General features: G+C 37.5%; 1 protein-coding gene across 4 annotated transcripts in view; it reads right to left on the bottom strand.

Moving 5' to 3' along the window:
- Positions 1–16,258, bottom strand: part of LMBRD1 (LMBR1 domain containing 1) — a 111,896-nt gene extending 95,638 nt beyond the window's left edge. For 2 of the 4 annotated variants that reach the window (XM_030315784.1, XM_030315782.1), the window contains exons 1-4: positions 16,070–16,156; positions 13,022–13,097; positions 9,704–9,880; positions 4,467–4,527 (exon numbers count right to left, since the gene is read on the bottom strand). In XM_030315784.1, the coding sequence (XP_030171644.1) occupies positions 4,467–4,527; positions 9,704–9,717 (75 nt within the window). In that variant the 5' untranslated portion in view covers positions 9,718–9,880; positions 13,022–13,097; positions 16,070–16,156. Of the gene's footprint in view, positions 1–4,466; positions 4,528–9,703; positions 9,881–13,021; positions 13,098–16,069 lie in introns of all 4 variants that reach the window. The other 2 variants (XM_030315781.2, XM_030315783.1) reach the window with 2 other exon arrangements.
- Positions 16,259–16,964: the final 706 nt, after the last annotated feature.

A 16,964-nucleotide genomic window follows, 5' to 3' on the forward strand; every position in this document is an offset into this window, starting at 1 on the left:
AAATAACATATCAGATAAAGGATTAGTATCTAAAATCTATAAAGAACTTACCAAACTCAACATCCAAAAAAACAAATAATCCAGTGAAGAAATGGGCAGAAGACATGAATAGATGTTTTTCCAAAGAAGACGTCCAGATGGTCAACAGACACATGAAAAAATGCTCAACGTCACTCCTCATCAGGGAAATACAAATCAAAACCACACTGAGATACTACCTCACACCGGTCAGAGTGGTTAAAATTAACAACCCAGTAAATAACAGATGCTGGTGAGGATGTGGAGAAATGGGAACCCTCTTGCACTGTGAGTGGGAATGCAAACTGGTGCAGCCACTCTGGAAAACAGTGTGGAGGTTCCTCAAAAAATTAAAAATAGAACTACCCTATGACCCAGGAATGGCATTACTAGGAATTTATCCAAGGGATACAGGAGTGCTGATGCATAGGGGCACGTGTACCCCAATGCTTATAGCAGCACTTTCAACAATAGCCAAATTAAGGAATGAGCCTAAATGCCCATTAACTGATGAATGCATAAGGAAGATGCAGTTTATATATACAATGGAATACTACTTGGCAATGAGAAAGAATGAAATCATGCCATTTGCAACAATGTGGATGGAACTGGAAGGTATTATGCTGAGTGAAATAAGTCAGTCAGAGAAGGACAGATAGCATATGTTTTCACTCATATGTGGATCTAAGGGAATGGGAAAAAAATAGTTACAAACAGAGAGGGAGGGAGGCAAACCATAAGAGATTCTTAAATACAGAGAACAAACTGAAGGTGGAAGCAGGCGGTGGAGGAGAGGGAAAAATGGGTGATGGGCATTGAGGAGGGCACTTGTTGGGATGAGCACTGTTGCATGTAAGTGATGAACCATGGGAATCTACCCCAAAAACCAAGAGCACACTTTACATACTGTATGTTAGCCAATTTGACAATAAATTGTATTTTAAAAAACTAAAAAATTTTTAAAAAATTAAAAATTTAAAAAAAGAAATTAAAAGAAAGTAGTGAAGTGTTAAAACTAAAAATTTCAAGAATGGTTAGAGAAAACATTATAGTAAGCTTTACAATAAATTACAATTAATACAATGTAAAAATTTAAAGATTAAAATAAATTTGAAATGTAAAAATAGAACTCAGATAAAAAGCCTAAACACATATGTGAGATAAAAACTTGAACAGGTTCAAACATGAGATTAAAACAGAAGTGAAACAAAAATGTCAGACAAGAGCAGTTTTTTAAAAGAAAATATCAAAGAAGTTTAAAGATATAAATCAAGAAATAAAAACATTCAAAAAGGAAAAAAGGACTGAATCCTGAATGTTTCTAGGATAAACAATAGCCTCATATGAGGGGGTCTCTTCTGAGTACAGAATCCCTATGAGTATAGGGCAAAAGGGCAGAAATAAACAACTTTACTCTCTCATCCTTCAACAAGCTCCAGGAGACTCCTTTGCAGGCAGCTTCAGGTACCTGAGGACTGTTAATAACCAATCAATAGCTAGGGGAGAACAAGCAGGTAGAAGCAGCAGCTAGCTGGCCTGAGTTTCCAGGAAAAAAATACCCAAAGTTCCATTAATATAACAGAAGTATCTCAAAAATACGGTTTCCAGACCCTAGGAATAGCACGGATCACTTCAGGGTATGCAAATATGAAAATTATTTTCATAATAATATCAAAATGTCATTAGCCATTCCACTAACAGCTACTATTTTTTTTAAGTTTATTTATTTTGAGAGAGAGAGAGAGAGAGAGAGAGCAGGGGAGGGGTGAGAGAGAGAGGGAGAGAGAGAATCCCAAGGGGGTTCCATACTGTCAGCACAAAACTCCACATGGGGCTTGAACTCACGAACTGTGAGACCATGACCTGAGCCGAAATCAAGAGTCAGTTACTTAGTCAACTGAGCCACCAGGCACCCCATAGTTATAATATTTTTCACCACCAAGCAATCACCAGTGGGGAAAACTTTTATTTAGGCAAGTCCCTTTTGATGCGGTAATAATTCCATTAGATGTCTACCTTTGAGTACCCACCTTTTTAATATCCTGTGAGAAGAGAGGTGCACATAAATTGCCCTTGTGAGAAGCACTCTGGTATTTCACCTGTGAGCTACACTAGGCACTTTTTTTCAAAGAACACCATTTTTCTTGAAAGAACAACTGACAGACAAGCAGTAGTTATCCAGGCTTGAGTATTAGATGGACTTTCTCAAAAATGAATAAAGTGGCCTTGTCACTTCAAAAAAAATAAGTAACAGTATTGCTGCCCAATAAAACCTAAGTTTTCAAAAGAAAATTAAGATTTTTGGAAAACTTGAATCCACCACCTTGAGTTTTACAACTTTCCAATACATAAACACTTTTCTGATAAGAGCATTGGTGACATTAATGGAACACCAAAGTAAACCAGACTCATTCTGAGTGTAATCTAGCATTCCGTATTATTTAAAAGATCCCAGATGATTTTTGGAGCTGCCCTGGGGGTTCAGTGCTATGAAGAATTCCCACAGGTAACATCCCCAGAACCATTTATTAAAAGGCAGCTCATTTAATGCCACAAAGCTCCAGCTTTAGGCTATGCCACTCACTAACAAGGTGATCTTTAATATCGCTAAATATCAATTTCTCCATCTGTAAAAGACAGAAAATACTTCCCAAAAAATGACATTCATGAAAATTAAGTAAAACGTTGAATATGAAAGTCTCATACAGTTCTTGGCAAGGTTAGACAATGAAAACATGTTGATATGTTAGAAGTAATTAGATAAACTATGGAATCTCACAGAATGGATACATAAAAATAGTTCTTTGGATAATATCTAGCATTTCTGGAGAAACAGGTGGGCTTGGGAATAGTAACTATTTCAGAAGCTATACAATCCTTTAGGCTCCCGGGGGGTAGGTCACCATCTAAGTAAAAGCCAAGAGCCTATTAGCCATAGCTAAGGTGGATATGACTAACTTTATGCCAAAAACCATTAATATTAGTCTTGCCTTGAATCCACAGTCATCAAGAAATCTTCTATCATTATTTGGCTTCTCATGCAAATTTCTTCCCTAAGTCAGTATCTCAACTATACTATCCCAAGGTAGTTATGTTTCCAACTATAACTCAAGTTCTGCCAAAAATCAAACCCTTTATCCTTAAGTCCTCTACCGTTTGTAATGATTAACTTATCTCCCATGCTATGCATTTAAAATAGTAGGGACATACTTTCCTTAGGAGAATTGAGAAAAATACACACTAAAATCATTTTAGGTAGATTAATTCTCTCCATAAAACAACTGGAAGGGCTTCATTAACATGTTCATTCAATTAACATTCCTGTATAAATGTCTTTGTAACCTTGGTTACAATGGATTAATCTGGTAGCCTCTAGGTTCAATGATAAAATATGGCTCTTCAACCTGGACTGCACCAAGATAAAAGTTGCCTTATCTTGTCATGTGCTCTATTGCACAAATACACTTTACTGTCACATAGAAGAGAGGCTCCCTTCCCCCAAAACTTTTTTTGAAGTGATTTATATACATCCTACCAAAATCTGTACTGAAAAGATAACATTCTGTTTAATACAGCACCATTTCGAAGGTTCTAACAGGTCAAATTTATAGTTTATAATTTACATTTAATGTATTCATCAGAAATAATGAATTCTACATTAAAATACCACAAAATATTTCTAAAATACACGCCAGAGGGATAGAATTTCATGGGGTCTGAAGATTTTAGATCAGGAGAAAAGGCAAAGGCAGAGCCAAAGCAACTAAGTTAAAATTCAATGAAACCCTTGAAAAAATTATCCCACCAAAAGAAACTGCTATGTTTTTTCAGTCTCCAATTTAGTGTCCTGCTGAATTCTTATTCAACATATTGATTCATTGCTGAAAAAAAAATGACATCCCTTCCTTAAATCAGCATTAATATTTTTGTAAAAACACAAGTCTTATGTATATCCAGAGAGAACATCTGGGAAACATTTAGGTGCTTATAATAAGCTTTTATAATTGAACATTCGGGAAGGAAGAGAGAGGAAAGACCCAATCAACCAGAATCCCTTGGATTAAACTGGATCAGTATAGCACAATAAAGTTGATGCTACAAACTCTCCAGTGTACCCTCTACTAGTGTCAATACTTAGAAAAAAATGTCTAGAAAACAGAGATTTTTTTAACTCAAGAGCGCAACTGGGAAACTGGTAATGTTAACAAAGGACAAGACTTGAGATTTAAAGTAACTTGACTGAAACTCTAAAGAGACATATAAATAAACCCAAATGAAGCAGAGTAGGTTAAAAGTTTCCAGATTATGGGAATGAATGCTGTATTGCTGTATTACTTACTCCTAGTGTTGAAACAATAATCACAAAAGTGATAGCAAAATGTTTACACATAGCTTAATTCTACATTTTGGTTAGCAGCCCAAATAGGAAATGAAACTGAGATACTTACTATAGTAACCATATAATACAGTGTCCTCAATCTGTCTGCTGACATTAGCATTAGCCCAGTCCTGGGATAAAAAGGAAATAGAAATATTAACGAAACATCCATTTGTGTAACAATTACAATTAGGTTTTAATATAACTAAATGTCACTTATAAATACATCATCAACTAAACAAGTATGGCCTGTGCCTTCAATAATTAATTAAGAGACAGATAAGTAAACAAACTTCAACAGGCAAATGCTCAGATGACAACATAGTTCTAGGGAAACACATAAACAGGAGCCACCAAACTCAGCCTAAAGATCAGGGATGGCTTCCCAAAATGATTCTAACCCGAAAAATGAAGAAAGAAAGGTCGTTCTCAGAAAATAGGAGGAAAAAAAAAACAAACAGTAGGAAGTACAGAAGATAGGAGGAACATAGCTGGAAGTTTGAAAAAACTGCAAGAAACTAAACATATAGTTTCATTAGAGCCTTTGGAAAGCTAAGAAAAAGCAGGTGGAGCAAGGGAGGGAAAGAGCCAGGTTTAAGGGACTATGAGTCATGCTAAGTATTTTGGACTTTGTCCTAAGGAAAACAGAAAATAGTGACGAATTATTATACAGAGAGTGAAATACGATTGAATTTTAGAAAGAAGATATTTGAGTACAATATACATTTTTTAAAAATACCTAAAAAAAAGTCAATCTAAACTTCTTTGCCTTCATCCCACACAAGTGTTCTTTAAATTAGTAATTTAAATGTAGTAATTTAACTTAGAAAATATAATTCAAATTAATCTTTTCAAATAAAAAAATCTGTATACTAATGAATCAGAACTAAATGCAAATCTTTTTATTAAATGTCCTAAACTTTATGCATATGAAAAATTAAATGTGGAGAGTCTAAGTGACTACTGCTATTAAGTAGTAAGGCTCAAATTGGTATCAAAGGTCATTTCTTTTCTATAAACACTTTAAGAGCTCAAGTGGTATCAACATCCCACTATACCGGCTCTTAAGGAAGGGTATCAGCATTTAAAGTTCCTTCTAAAATAATTTAGGTTTTTCTTTTTTTTTTCTTTTTCACCTACAAATCCTTTGAACAATGAACATCTATGAATTTCTTGCTGACAAATTGGTAAAAGAACAAAAATGTGGAAAATCCAAATTTAGCACCACAAAAGCAAAACCTTGACACACAAAGTAGAATAAAATAGTATTTTTCCAATAGCAATAAAGACTATAAAAAATTTAATAGGTTAAATAAAAATGTTATATTATACAAAGAAAATTAAATTGATTATAGAACTTTTTAAAGATCTAAATAAATGAAAGTCACATGTTCCCACATGAAAAGACTGTAAATACCAAATCCCTCCAAATTAATCTATAAAAACTATATATACTGCCAATCCAAATCCCAATATACTAGGAGGTGGAGTATTTTGACATGCTGATTAAAAAAATCATCTGAAAAACATACAGGCAAGAGCTAGGAAATTTTTCGAAAAAGATCAACAATGAGGAATTTACCCAATTATGAGATTTTGTTAATAAAACATAAAAATCTATTATTATAGTAACTTTTCATTTACTTAGGTGGCAAAATTTAAAACACATTATTAGTGGCAAATGTGGAGACAAAGCCATCTCCTACATGGTAAGTAAAATAGTCTATGATCTAAACATTGTTTGTTGGAATATATCCTAAAAAGATTCACACAAATCAGGACAGGTATCAGTACACAGATATGTTTTAAAGACAAATAGTACTGTCTAATGAATGACCTCAAGAGCTCTTACTGGATTATATGGCAACAAGCTACCAAAATGAAGCCTCCATTTCCCATACAGTAGGAGGAGCTGAACCCCATATTCACAGGACTAAAGGAGCCCAAAGTCTCTAGAGGTTCAGCAACTGGAATGTCCAAGCACCTCATGAACAGCTTGTATCAAGTGCACACTACCCGGCACCCAAGTCCATACTGTTTATCTACCTGCAAGGCCATTCTCCTTCTTGCCATATAAGACGAGCGAACAAAAGGAGGAAGAGGTACCTCTGCTAAAGCACCTGCACTTTGGGAAAGGTCATCGTTTTGCAGAATGTCAAGTAGATAAGAACCTGTGTACTTGCTGACCGTTCTCTCCGTAATTCCAGCCTGCACCAAATGTTTATTGATTCTTCACTCAAGAGCTCTTTATCCAACAATATTCAGTGTAGTGTTGTTCAAAAAATTAAAAAACAGTAACAACAACTGGAAATAATCTAAATGCCTGAGGAGAAACTGTATAGACATTAAAAACAATGGAATCTATATAAACTAGCATATATAGATATCCATGAGGGGATAGCACAGAACACATTGCAGCTAATAGTTTTAACACATGCAATCTTTGTCTAAAAAATGAAACACCCACACATATACAAAAAAAAAAAAAAAAATTGCAACAGTGTTTACCACATGGCCATGGCAAAGCACTGGGGAGAATTCTGTTCCATGACTGGAAATTTTTTCAATGATTCAGGTATCCAAATTAATATGTACATAATCAAAACTTCAGCTCCTAACAGTTTCTTTAGCTGTTGTGTATGCACAAAACAGAATTTTAAAAAGATTTCTGAATCCTGAAGATTTTTTGAAATAGAGGATAATTCATCTATCCCTAATACAAACTCCCTTCCAATTTCCAAAATAATCCCACAAGAATTAATGTGGCCATTGAGAATTACTTAAAAGTTAAACTTTAAAATTAAACAAGACCCCAACCTCAGAAAAAAGTTAAAAGTAGAAAGTATGTTAAGGTAATCTAAAGCCAAAGATTCATTGACATTTAGTATTTTTCATCCTGCAAGGTTCTTTTGTTTAACCAAATCTTATGGCAATAAGAAAATACTTCTGTTACTATTTTAAAGCTAAAAATATGTGTAAAATATACATCATTCAAGTACTATTAGTGCATTTGGCTTTTATACAGTTTTGCCTCCAAGGTATATATTGTCAAAAGAGCTTAGTTTATGAAACCTTCCTTCTTTTACCTTTTGAGAACCGCTATGCCCTTGATACATTTTGTAGACCACTGCCTCCCAAGGTAGAAACCAAAAGAAACTACAGAGTCATTGAAGACCCAAGAACTAATACTAGAGAATATTAAAGACCACTTGAGATGAAAGGAAAATAGAAATTCCATAGAACAAAGATATAGTGGATCATGTATGTAAAATTTCCTTTCTATTCTTCAAGATGACACTTTGAAATGATCAGCCCAACCCAAAACTACACAACCCACCTCGATTTTACCTGGTATTCTTACCTTAAGCCAGTGGTTTTTATTCAGGGGTGACTCTGGCTCCCATGGGCATTTGGCAATGGAGGAGACCCAGGGGGTAGGGGGGAGTGTCAGTGTGCTACTGGCATTTGCGTGTAGAAGCAAAGATGTGTTAACTGTCTATGATGCACAGGATAACCCCCACAACAAAGATAAACCAGCACAAAATGTCAATGCCTAAAAAACGCTGACTTGGAGTTCCCTAAAATAATTTGGAGCCGTAAGACAGGAGCTTACTCAACTTACTACCAAATCTAACACCTACCTCCATCTGTATTCAAATGTTAGTCCTTCCTCCAGCCAAGTACCTATAGTCCTATTTATGGCCAATCCTTTCACATTTAGATCTCCAACTCCTCTGCTTTCTCAAGAACACCGTCCCTGCAATGATATCCTATCTTCCCTCTCAAAAATTTCTCCCACTGTACTGAATCCTAAAGTATACCAACTCTAGTAACTTCCATCAAGCACAGAGATAATACGCATAACCACCACAAATAACAACACCTCTCTTGATCCCACCTCCTAATCCCTTAGAGAACAAAAGTTCTCAAAAAGTTTTCAGCATTCCCTATCACCACTTCCTCACCTCCCATCCAGAGTTAACCCACTCCAACCTGACCACCCATGTGCTCCACTGAAACTATCTTGTTCCTTGCTTACCACTGACCAAAGCCAGCAGTCACTTCTCTACCCCTCTCCCTACACCTCTCAGCAACACTTCCAACTCCTACTTGATACCTCCACTTTTATATATACAATAGGCATTTTGAAGGTAATTTGTCCAAAATACAGTTCTATTAACATGACTTAAGGTCATAAACAATCCACCAGGCCTCGTCTTAATCTCAGCTAGTACCGAAGTGCAACACCACAATACCACAAATAGGCCAAACTCATCTCGAGCTTCTGTATTTGCTGTTTCCTCTCCCCACAGGCTTTTCCCTCTGGTTCTTCACCTGACTGGCTTCTCTTTATCCAGGTCTCATCTCAAGTAATCTGTTCCAGCAATCTGGCCTTCCTGTGCCCCTATCTGAATTACCCACAACTTAAACTTTCACATCAATCTATTATATTTCCTCACAGAATGTATCAACATGAAATTCACTTGTTTTGACTGTTTACTGTTGGCCTGATCTTACAGAATGTAAGCTCCATGAAAAGAGCAGCTTCATGTGTTTTATTAATCTCTGTGCTGACAGCTTGGAGCCTGGAACCTGCTTCAGATTCTGTGTCTCCCTCTCCCTGCCCCTCTCCTGTTCGTGCTCTCTCTCTCTCTCTCTCTCTCAATCTCAAAGAATAAACAACATTAAAAAAAAATGTTTTAAATAATAATTTGCATAATTGGAAAGGAAATCAGAAATCTTCCAGTCCAACATCCTTCATTTTAAAAATGAAGAGCTTGAAGTCTAGAAAACTTAACTAATTTGACCAAAATATAGCCTAGATAGTAGAGTCAAGTCTAGAACTCAGGTCTTGTAACTCCCAGCTAGCTTAGTGGTCTTTTCCATATACCATACAGACTCAAAGTACTCAATGTGAAACAGACTACAATTGTGATCCACCACTAAAAAAAGCCCTTGTAAATTATTTACTTCATTAATGTAAATCAACTCAAACTTCAAGGGAGCTAGGAGAGATACAAAAATAAAACCTACTGCATTACTTAATATATTTTCGGATTGACAAAAGGTATTCTTCACACTTGGAAAGTTGTTGAATCAGTACCAGTTCACTTCTAGTCTTCCATGTTGGCTGTCCCATTCTTAGCCTCTGTGCTGCATGTGCACCCTCACTGATTCCCAGACACAACAACAGAAGCATAATATATACTGGACTACTAAACTTAAACACTTATTTGCCAAGAATTTGAAAGGGGAAAAAAAATCACAAGTATGATAGTAATTACCTTAAAGTACGATAGTAATTACCTTAAATGTACCATTTTGATTCTTCATGTAAGAAACCAGAAATATATCCACTGGTAGAAGTGCTGAAGTGATAAGTGCAATTGCCAGAGAAAAAATTGCCGTTATGGTGGAGACAACTTCACTTTCCCGCTGACTTTGGTATTTACGAACATATATCCAGCAGAATGCCAAAATAGCCTGAAAGACAACAAAAAGAAATGTTTTGCTACTGCACTATGTATTCTCTAACTCTGATTTTAGCATGTGTTTGAAAGTTTCCAATGGGAAACTATGTCAAATGAAGGTCCTTTTACATGTGTAATGAAGGTCCATTACCTCTTATAACCTTATTCTAGATTTATAATTTTCAAAGCCTATTTCATGAATGCAGTACAACCTCACTTAGATGCAAAGACACACCAAAAAACAAGTTATTGATAACAGTGCTCAGTTACATATATCCTCATTGAATACACTGCAATCATTAATGGTCTCATATGTCATAGTTGTAATTAGCTTTGCATACTTTTTACCTATAGATTTCTCCAGACTAATACAATATAACTTGAATTGAAATTAACTTCTGCCCCATTATGACAGTTCAAGGGTACCATTCAGCTAAAAGACTAACTGCCAATAATCACGATGCAATCAACAAATTATAATAGAATTCAAATTTTAAAGGGCATTAAACAAAGAAAAGTGAACATTAAAAATGAGTACATGTGCACTGCAAGGAACTTTCCAGTGATAAAAGTACACTCAGAGGTACTGAGGATGACATCTCTAATCCACCAGGTACTCTTAATAGCTGTCAATGCCTTTCTAATGACTAACACAGAGCATAGGACTTTGCTCACGATTCTCTAATTTTAGGGAATATCAGAATCACCTGGAGGGCTTGTTATAGTAAAAAATGCTAAGCGCCACCCCCAGAGTTTCAGATTCAGGGGTCTGGAGTGGGCCCAGAAAATGTGCCTTTGTAACAAGTTCCAATTGAGGCTGCTATTGGTCCAAGAACTACATTTTGAGAAACTCTCCTCTACTCAAATGTAGGGAATTACAGATAGGTACTAAACCAGTGATTCTCAGCCTAGGCTGGGTTAGAATCACCTGGGCAGTTTTTAAATACCTTTATGCTGTCCCCACAAATCAGAGTGAGGTTCCTGCAGGCCACAGCATTTTTAAAAAGCCTGAGGATTCCAATCTGAGCCAAATTTGAGAACCACTGTTACTTTGTTTTTTATTTTATTAAAGTAGTGTTGACATGCAATGTTACATTAGCTTCCAGTGTACACCATAGTGATTCTACAATTCTACTCCCTATGCAATGCTCACAAGTGTAGCTGCCATCTATAACCACACAACTCTATTACAATATCGCAGACCTTCCATCCTAATGACTTACTCATTCCATAACTAGAAGCCTGTACCTCCCGCTCCCCTTCACCCATTTTGCTCACCCTCTCCCTTCTGGCAGCCACCAGTTTGTTCTCTGTATTTATGGGTCTGTTTCTGGTTTTTTGTTTTGCTTTTTATATGCCACATATAAGTGAAATCATATGGTATTTGCCTTTATGCCTCTGGCCTATTTCACCCTCTAGGTCCATCCATGTTGTGGCAAATGGCAATGGAATATGACTTAACCATAAGAGAGAACCATTGTTTTAAATAAACTCTATTAAGAGCTCTGGGACAAAAGCGTCATTTTGTCCTTTCACTCTCTTCAACAGATTCCACTGTTACTTCCTTTCCGGGTATCCTAGTTCAGGAGCCTGAACTGAACTAACACCACCACTCAACTTGTTTCACAGCTTCCAAATTCCCCTACCACAACCAAGATGTAAGAACAGTTCCACCACCACAGAAAAATCCCCTTTGCCCCTGTGTAGTTAACCCCTCTGTCTACTCTCCACCACTGTTATCTGTCCCGATAGCTTCTGCCTTTCTAGAATGTCATAATGTACTATATTATATAGCATGTCATCTACTGAGTCTGGCTTCTTTCACTTAGCATAATGCATTTGAAATCCATCCAAGTTGTTGCATGTAATTCCTTCATATTACTAATATTTCAGCTGGTGTCAGAACAGCAGAAAAAATAACATAAGAAGGGAATGTAGACTTTGGAAACTGGATGTTGGAGGAAAAATAAGACCTAGTGTCAAATTCTGGCTATTTATGAATTTATTTTTGTGTTAGGAAAACATTTTTCATTAATTTATACTAATATTGTACCATTTTTGTTTTTAAATGAATCCACAAATATTTAAAACATTCCTCAAATTACTTTGAAGCCACTGCAAGTTGAGCTTTACCATTCTATCCTTAGCAGGACCTGACACACAAAGTATTCAGTAATTTTTTTGATGGATTTCAAAAAGATCTGCACTTTACAAAGTTCAAAGTGATAGGTATTACTGCAAAGGAAGATGTTTGCCAAAACCAGACAGACAAGTAGGGAAAGGGCAACTCAAGCAAAATAGTTAAGACAGAGAATACTGAATTTTTTTGGTCTCAGGAGATATTATAGTTTTAAAACTGAGAACCCCAAAGAGCTTTTTGTTTATGTGGGTAAAATCTATCAGTAGTGACTACATTATAAAATAAATCAAATGTCATCATCTACAAAATAGTAATAAGAATATTTCATAGCAGGTTATAAGACTTAAATAAGATGTAAAGAGTTTAGCACAGTGCCTGGCCACAATAACTGCTTCACAAATAGCAACTGTCATATGAATTGTCATAGGTCACTACATCATATGAAATCAAATGTCATGTGAAATAACATCTTAAGAACATTTCATAAAAGAAATATACAATTTTGTTAATAATTACAAAGAAAAGTTTAGAGCAGTCTCCAACCTCTCCCAACAGATTCTAATTTAACTGGTCTGGGCAGTAGGCTTTTTTAAAACTCCTTAGTGGACTTTGATGAGAAGTTAAGGTTGACAATGACTGGGGGAGAGGCAGGAATGAGAACGGATGAATGTTTCTTAAACTAATGAGCATAGATCCTTTCTGTGTCAGTAAGGCTGGGGTCTTATATTTAGTACATCTAACAAGTTCCCTTGTTAGTATATCTAACAAGGTGATGGTCACTTTGAGTAACAAGAATAAACTTGCTTTACAGAAATGAAGTCTCTCTCTTATATAGCAAAGGGAAATGCAATTGAGGATCTTGGAGGACTTATATAGAAAGGTTTAGATTTCATATAGTAAACATAGGTAGTTAGATTATAGGCTTGGAGGACTAAATCTAACCATTCCTCATGTGGCAGAAGAAACTGAAGTCCATTCTGTTTGCCCAGGATCACACAAATAAGTCAATCTTACTGTTCGATTCTTCAGTAGATTACTGGCAGCAGCTGTCAAAGTGTGAAGTCCTCCAACCACTGGCAGTCCCAGAACCCTAAGGATTTGCAAATTGAAAACTATTCTCATAATACTAAAAAGTCATTTGTCTTTTTCACTATGTTGCTATCTGCACTCATGTTGTGTAAGTCATGGGTAAACACTGCTGGCAAATTAAGCATGAATCAAGACAACAGCACCAAATTCTGCCAGTAGTTACTGTATTCTTCACCTCCAGATACACACCCACAGAGGACAATTTAAGACTGTGCTTAATGAAACAGTAAAAATTAACTTTACTGAACTTCAACCCTTGAATCTTTTTTAATACTCCATGGGGGAAACTGCGAAGATTAGGCTGGAGTTTCTGCTGCTGCACGTTAAGGTGTGCTAGCTATCTCTTAGGAGTAATGTAGGAGCTGAAAACCAAGTCAGGCACTGGTTTCAAAGGAATATCGCTTTGACTTGACAGTACGTGTGATTATGGTTATTCAGACTTGGGACACTTGGCATATTTTGTTGAAATGAACAAACAGAACCTATCACCTCAAGAGGGAAAAAAAGAAAAAAAAAAAAAAAAAACCTGACAGTATTTGTTCCCAAAGATAAAATTCGAGAGTTTAAATGAAACTCAGAATTTTGGAAAACTTGTATCCACAACTGTGGGCTTGACAGTTTCTCAGTACTTATTTCTGGAACACTTCTTCTGACAAGATCAGTGGTAATAATAATGAATGTGATATGTTAACATTATATATTGAAATATATCCATATTTGGAATATCTGCATCACTCAGTGAACCAGTATTTTCCAAATAATCAATGCATGATGTTATAAAACCATGCATGGGGCAGAAAGATCCATTCAAGTTCAACAGGGATCAACAAATTTTAATGTAACAGAATGAAGTTTATTCACAGGGTTTCAGATTCCATTATTTCAACTAACCTTTAGAAAGCTTCTATTTATTGAGTTTTGGTGTCATATTTAAGAATATCCACAATTACCTAAACAATACTCCTCTGCGAGGTACCACTAAAACGGGATTTTCTTCATACACTTCAACCAAAATAACATTTCAAAAGACTGAATGCAAAAGCAGACATAAGAATCTAGCTCTTTTCTCCCAAAGCATAAGAGACTTAAAAACTGAGAACAAACTGAGGGTTGATGGGGGTGGGAAGGAGGGGAGGGTAGGTGATGGGTATTGAAGAGGGCATCTTTTGGGATGGGCACTGGGTGTTGTATGGAAACCAATTTGACAAATTTCATATATTAAAAAAAATTTTGTAAATAAAAATAATAAAAAAAAAGAATCTAGCTCTCTTCTAATAAGCCAGGAATTATAGGAATTTGCAGAAAATTAAACGATAGCCCTTATTACTAATTTTTTCCTGTTCCAACATCTAGTTTCAAACTCAATTCCCTTCTCATTTTATTTTTTTTCCTGGTGTATCATCACCAATTTCAATGACTTCCTTTATTCATCCATCCAATGTCTACCTCAATTCCACTTTCTTTTGATATTACTCTCTGTTCTCTGAAGTCCTATATCATTTATAAAATCATACTTTGGTTTTCAGTACTCACAATACCTATTTTAAGAATTTTTGTTTTCCCACCTATCTTCAGGCCCACTTAAAAGCTACTTTGTTTTGTTTACATCCTCCCACAGTTTATAGCACAACTCATATACATTAAATGTTTATTAATTGATAACTGCCAAGATATTCCTGCCAGACTTTGATACTGGTTCCATGCTCATTTGTTTTCTTCTAAACCAACTGAATATGATAGTCTGTTCAGGAACTCCTGAACGCGAGAACTCCGTAAGTACAAGACTGGATGGCTTTGGAGACATGGCCACCCTCTATAGTTTCCATTTTCTCCACCAAGAAGAGTAAATAAAGTATGTTCCAGTGTAAAGGCAGTATTATTTTCTGGGAGAGTGAAGGTAGCAGGAGATAATTTTCCATAAGTTTTCACATTTTTTTCTTTGTAGCATTTTTTCTGAAACATTTACCAGCAAAACATACTACCCGGCTTGCAGATATTGTAGTGGAATCTAACAAGTCTTGATTTCCAGAACTGAAGTTAGCAGTTTTAGGGGCTGATTTTTGTTTTCTGTTTTAGTAATTGCAAAGCAGCAAAATACTTTGGGACACAAAGTACCCAACAGGATAAGGAGAGTGAGAATGGGGAGGGTTATGGAGAGAAACAAATTGGACCCCCAAATAAAATAAGCCCAAGGGTTTTAATATGAGGCAGTAAAGTAAAAACTAGGCCATTTGGGCTATTTAGGCCCACGTTTTGATCACTAAACAGGAGTAAGACGACTGGGAAAGGTGGTACCTGAGGTCAGATACATTTTAGTATATACACACCCTGATACTGGCAGTAAAGAGGGCTACAGCTCTTCCCTACATAGGTTTCTACATCTATCACAAAAGACTGAAAAGGAATGTGAAACCGGGAAGTCAGAAAGAACACCTCACGTCATCAAAGCATCGCACAATCGGTACAGAAGGTTGCAGACTTAATAATCCCAAGGGTAGGGAACACGGACAAACAATTTTGGGAAGCAGAGGCCTCCTGCCAGATCAAGGCCAGCGCCTACTGAACTTGCAAAGATCAGGTGCTGCTGCCCCACACCTTATGCTCCCGTCTCACGTGGGGACCAGGGGCCACTTCTCCCTTCTGAACCCGGAGGGTCTCCTCCGTTCCCAAACTCCACCCGTCCCAGTGCTCTTGTGAGGGATGAGGGTAAGAGTTTCGATAATGGAAACCTACAATACTAGACGTCATCAGGGAAAATACATCAAAAGCAGCCGGAAATCAGTGCCTCCGTACCCACTCCTAGCGCAGGCCCCGCCCCGGAGCAGAGGAGCCCCCAACAGTCCAAACTAAAAGGGGGGCGGGGCGGGACGAGGAGGGTCTCCCAGGCCCTAACAGACCAGCTGCCGGGCCGACCGGCCCCTCCCTCTCTCCCACCAGTCCAAACACTGGGAAAACTATGAGCACCTCCCCTACCAGTAATAAGAGGCCGAATATGCACCAGCCGATCACCAGCTCCGCCGAAGCCGCGCCAGAAGGCGCCGCCGCCGCCATCTTCACTTCCGGCCCGGAGACTTGGGCACGGGGGGTGGGGAAAGGGGAGGGGGAAAGGGGAAAGAGTGTGAAGGACTCTGCGCCCGTGCACCCTAAAGGTTAAAGGGGCGGAGGAGGCGGAGGGGGCGGGAGGGGCGGAGCAAATGGTTGCCAAGGAGCCCCAGCCCTCTAGCGTCCCCTGGCGCTGAGCCGGGCGGGGGGCGGGGCGTGCCCGGGACGCCGTGACGTCACCGCGCTGCTCACTCCCGAGGTGAGGTGAAGGCTTTAAGTCAGGGTGTTGTTTTACTGCATCGCAACCTTATTAGAAAAATTGGTTCAGCCCAAGCTGATAGACGGGAAAGCGAGGGAACTCCACAAGGCCTGGATTGGGTTTTTCTGGAAATTCAAGCCAACATTAGGAGTTTCAACTTTCTCCTAGAGAGGAAGTTTGTCCCTACTGTCCAAGACAGAATGGGTCATGCAGTTAGCAGAGCTCACCAGGTTGCGGGAATGGCCGTCTGAAAAAAAAAAAAAAAAAAAAAAGTTTGCCCAATGCCTAAATGACTCTAATTTGCTGACATTAGGGCCCCCAGCCTGAGTAACTGCTTCACTGGACATGGGCTTATCACATGGTGCTGTGGCTTTTCGATTTACCTCTATACATGACTGTGAATTTCCGTAATGACTTTGTGAACATTTTCATAGGGAAATTGCAGGCTCTCCTAATCATAAATGAAGGAAACAGTATGGTAGGCCCTATTGAGACAAGGAGATAGTTCCTGGGATAGATCGCCTGGGTCCCCTGCAGTCGGAGTACATATTAAACCACTAAATTGAA

The sequence above is a fragment of the Lynx canadensis genome, chromosome B2 (genome assembly GCF_007474595.2).
Source record: "Lynx canadensis isolate LIC74 chromosome B2, mLynCan4.pri.v2, whole genome shotgun sequence".
NCBI lineage: Eukaryota > Metazoa > Chordata > Mammalia > Carnivora > Felidae > Lynx > Lynx canadensis.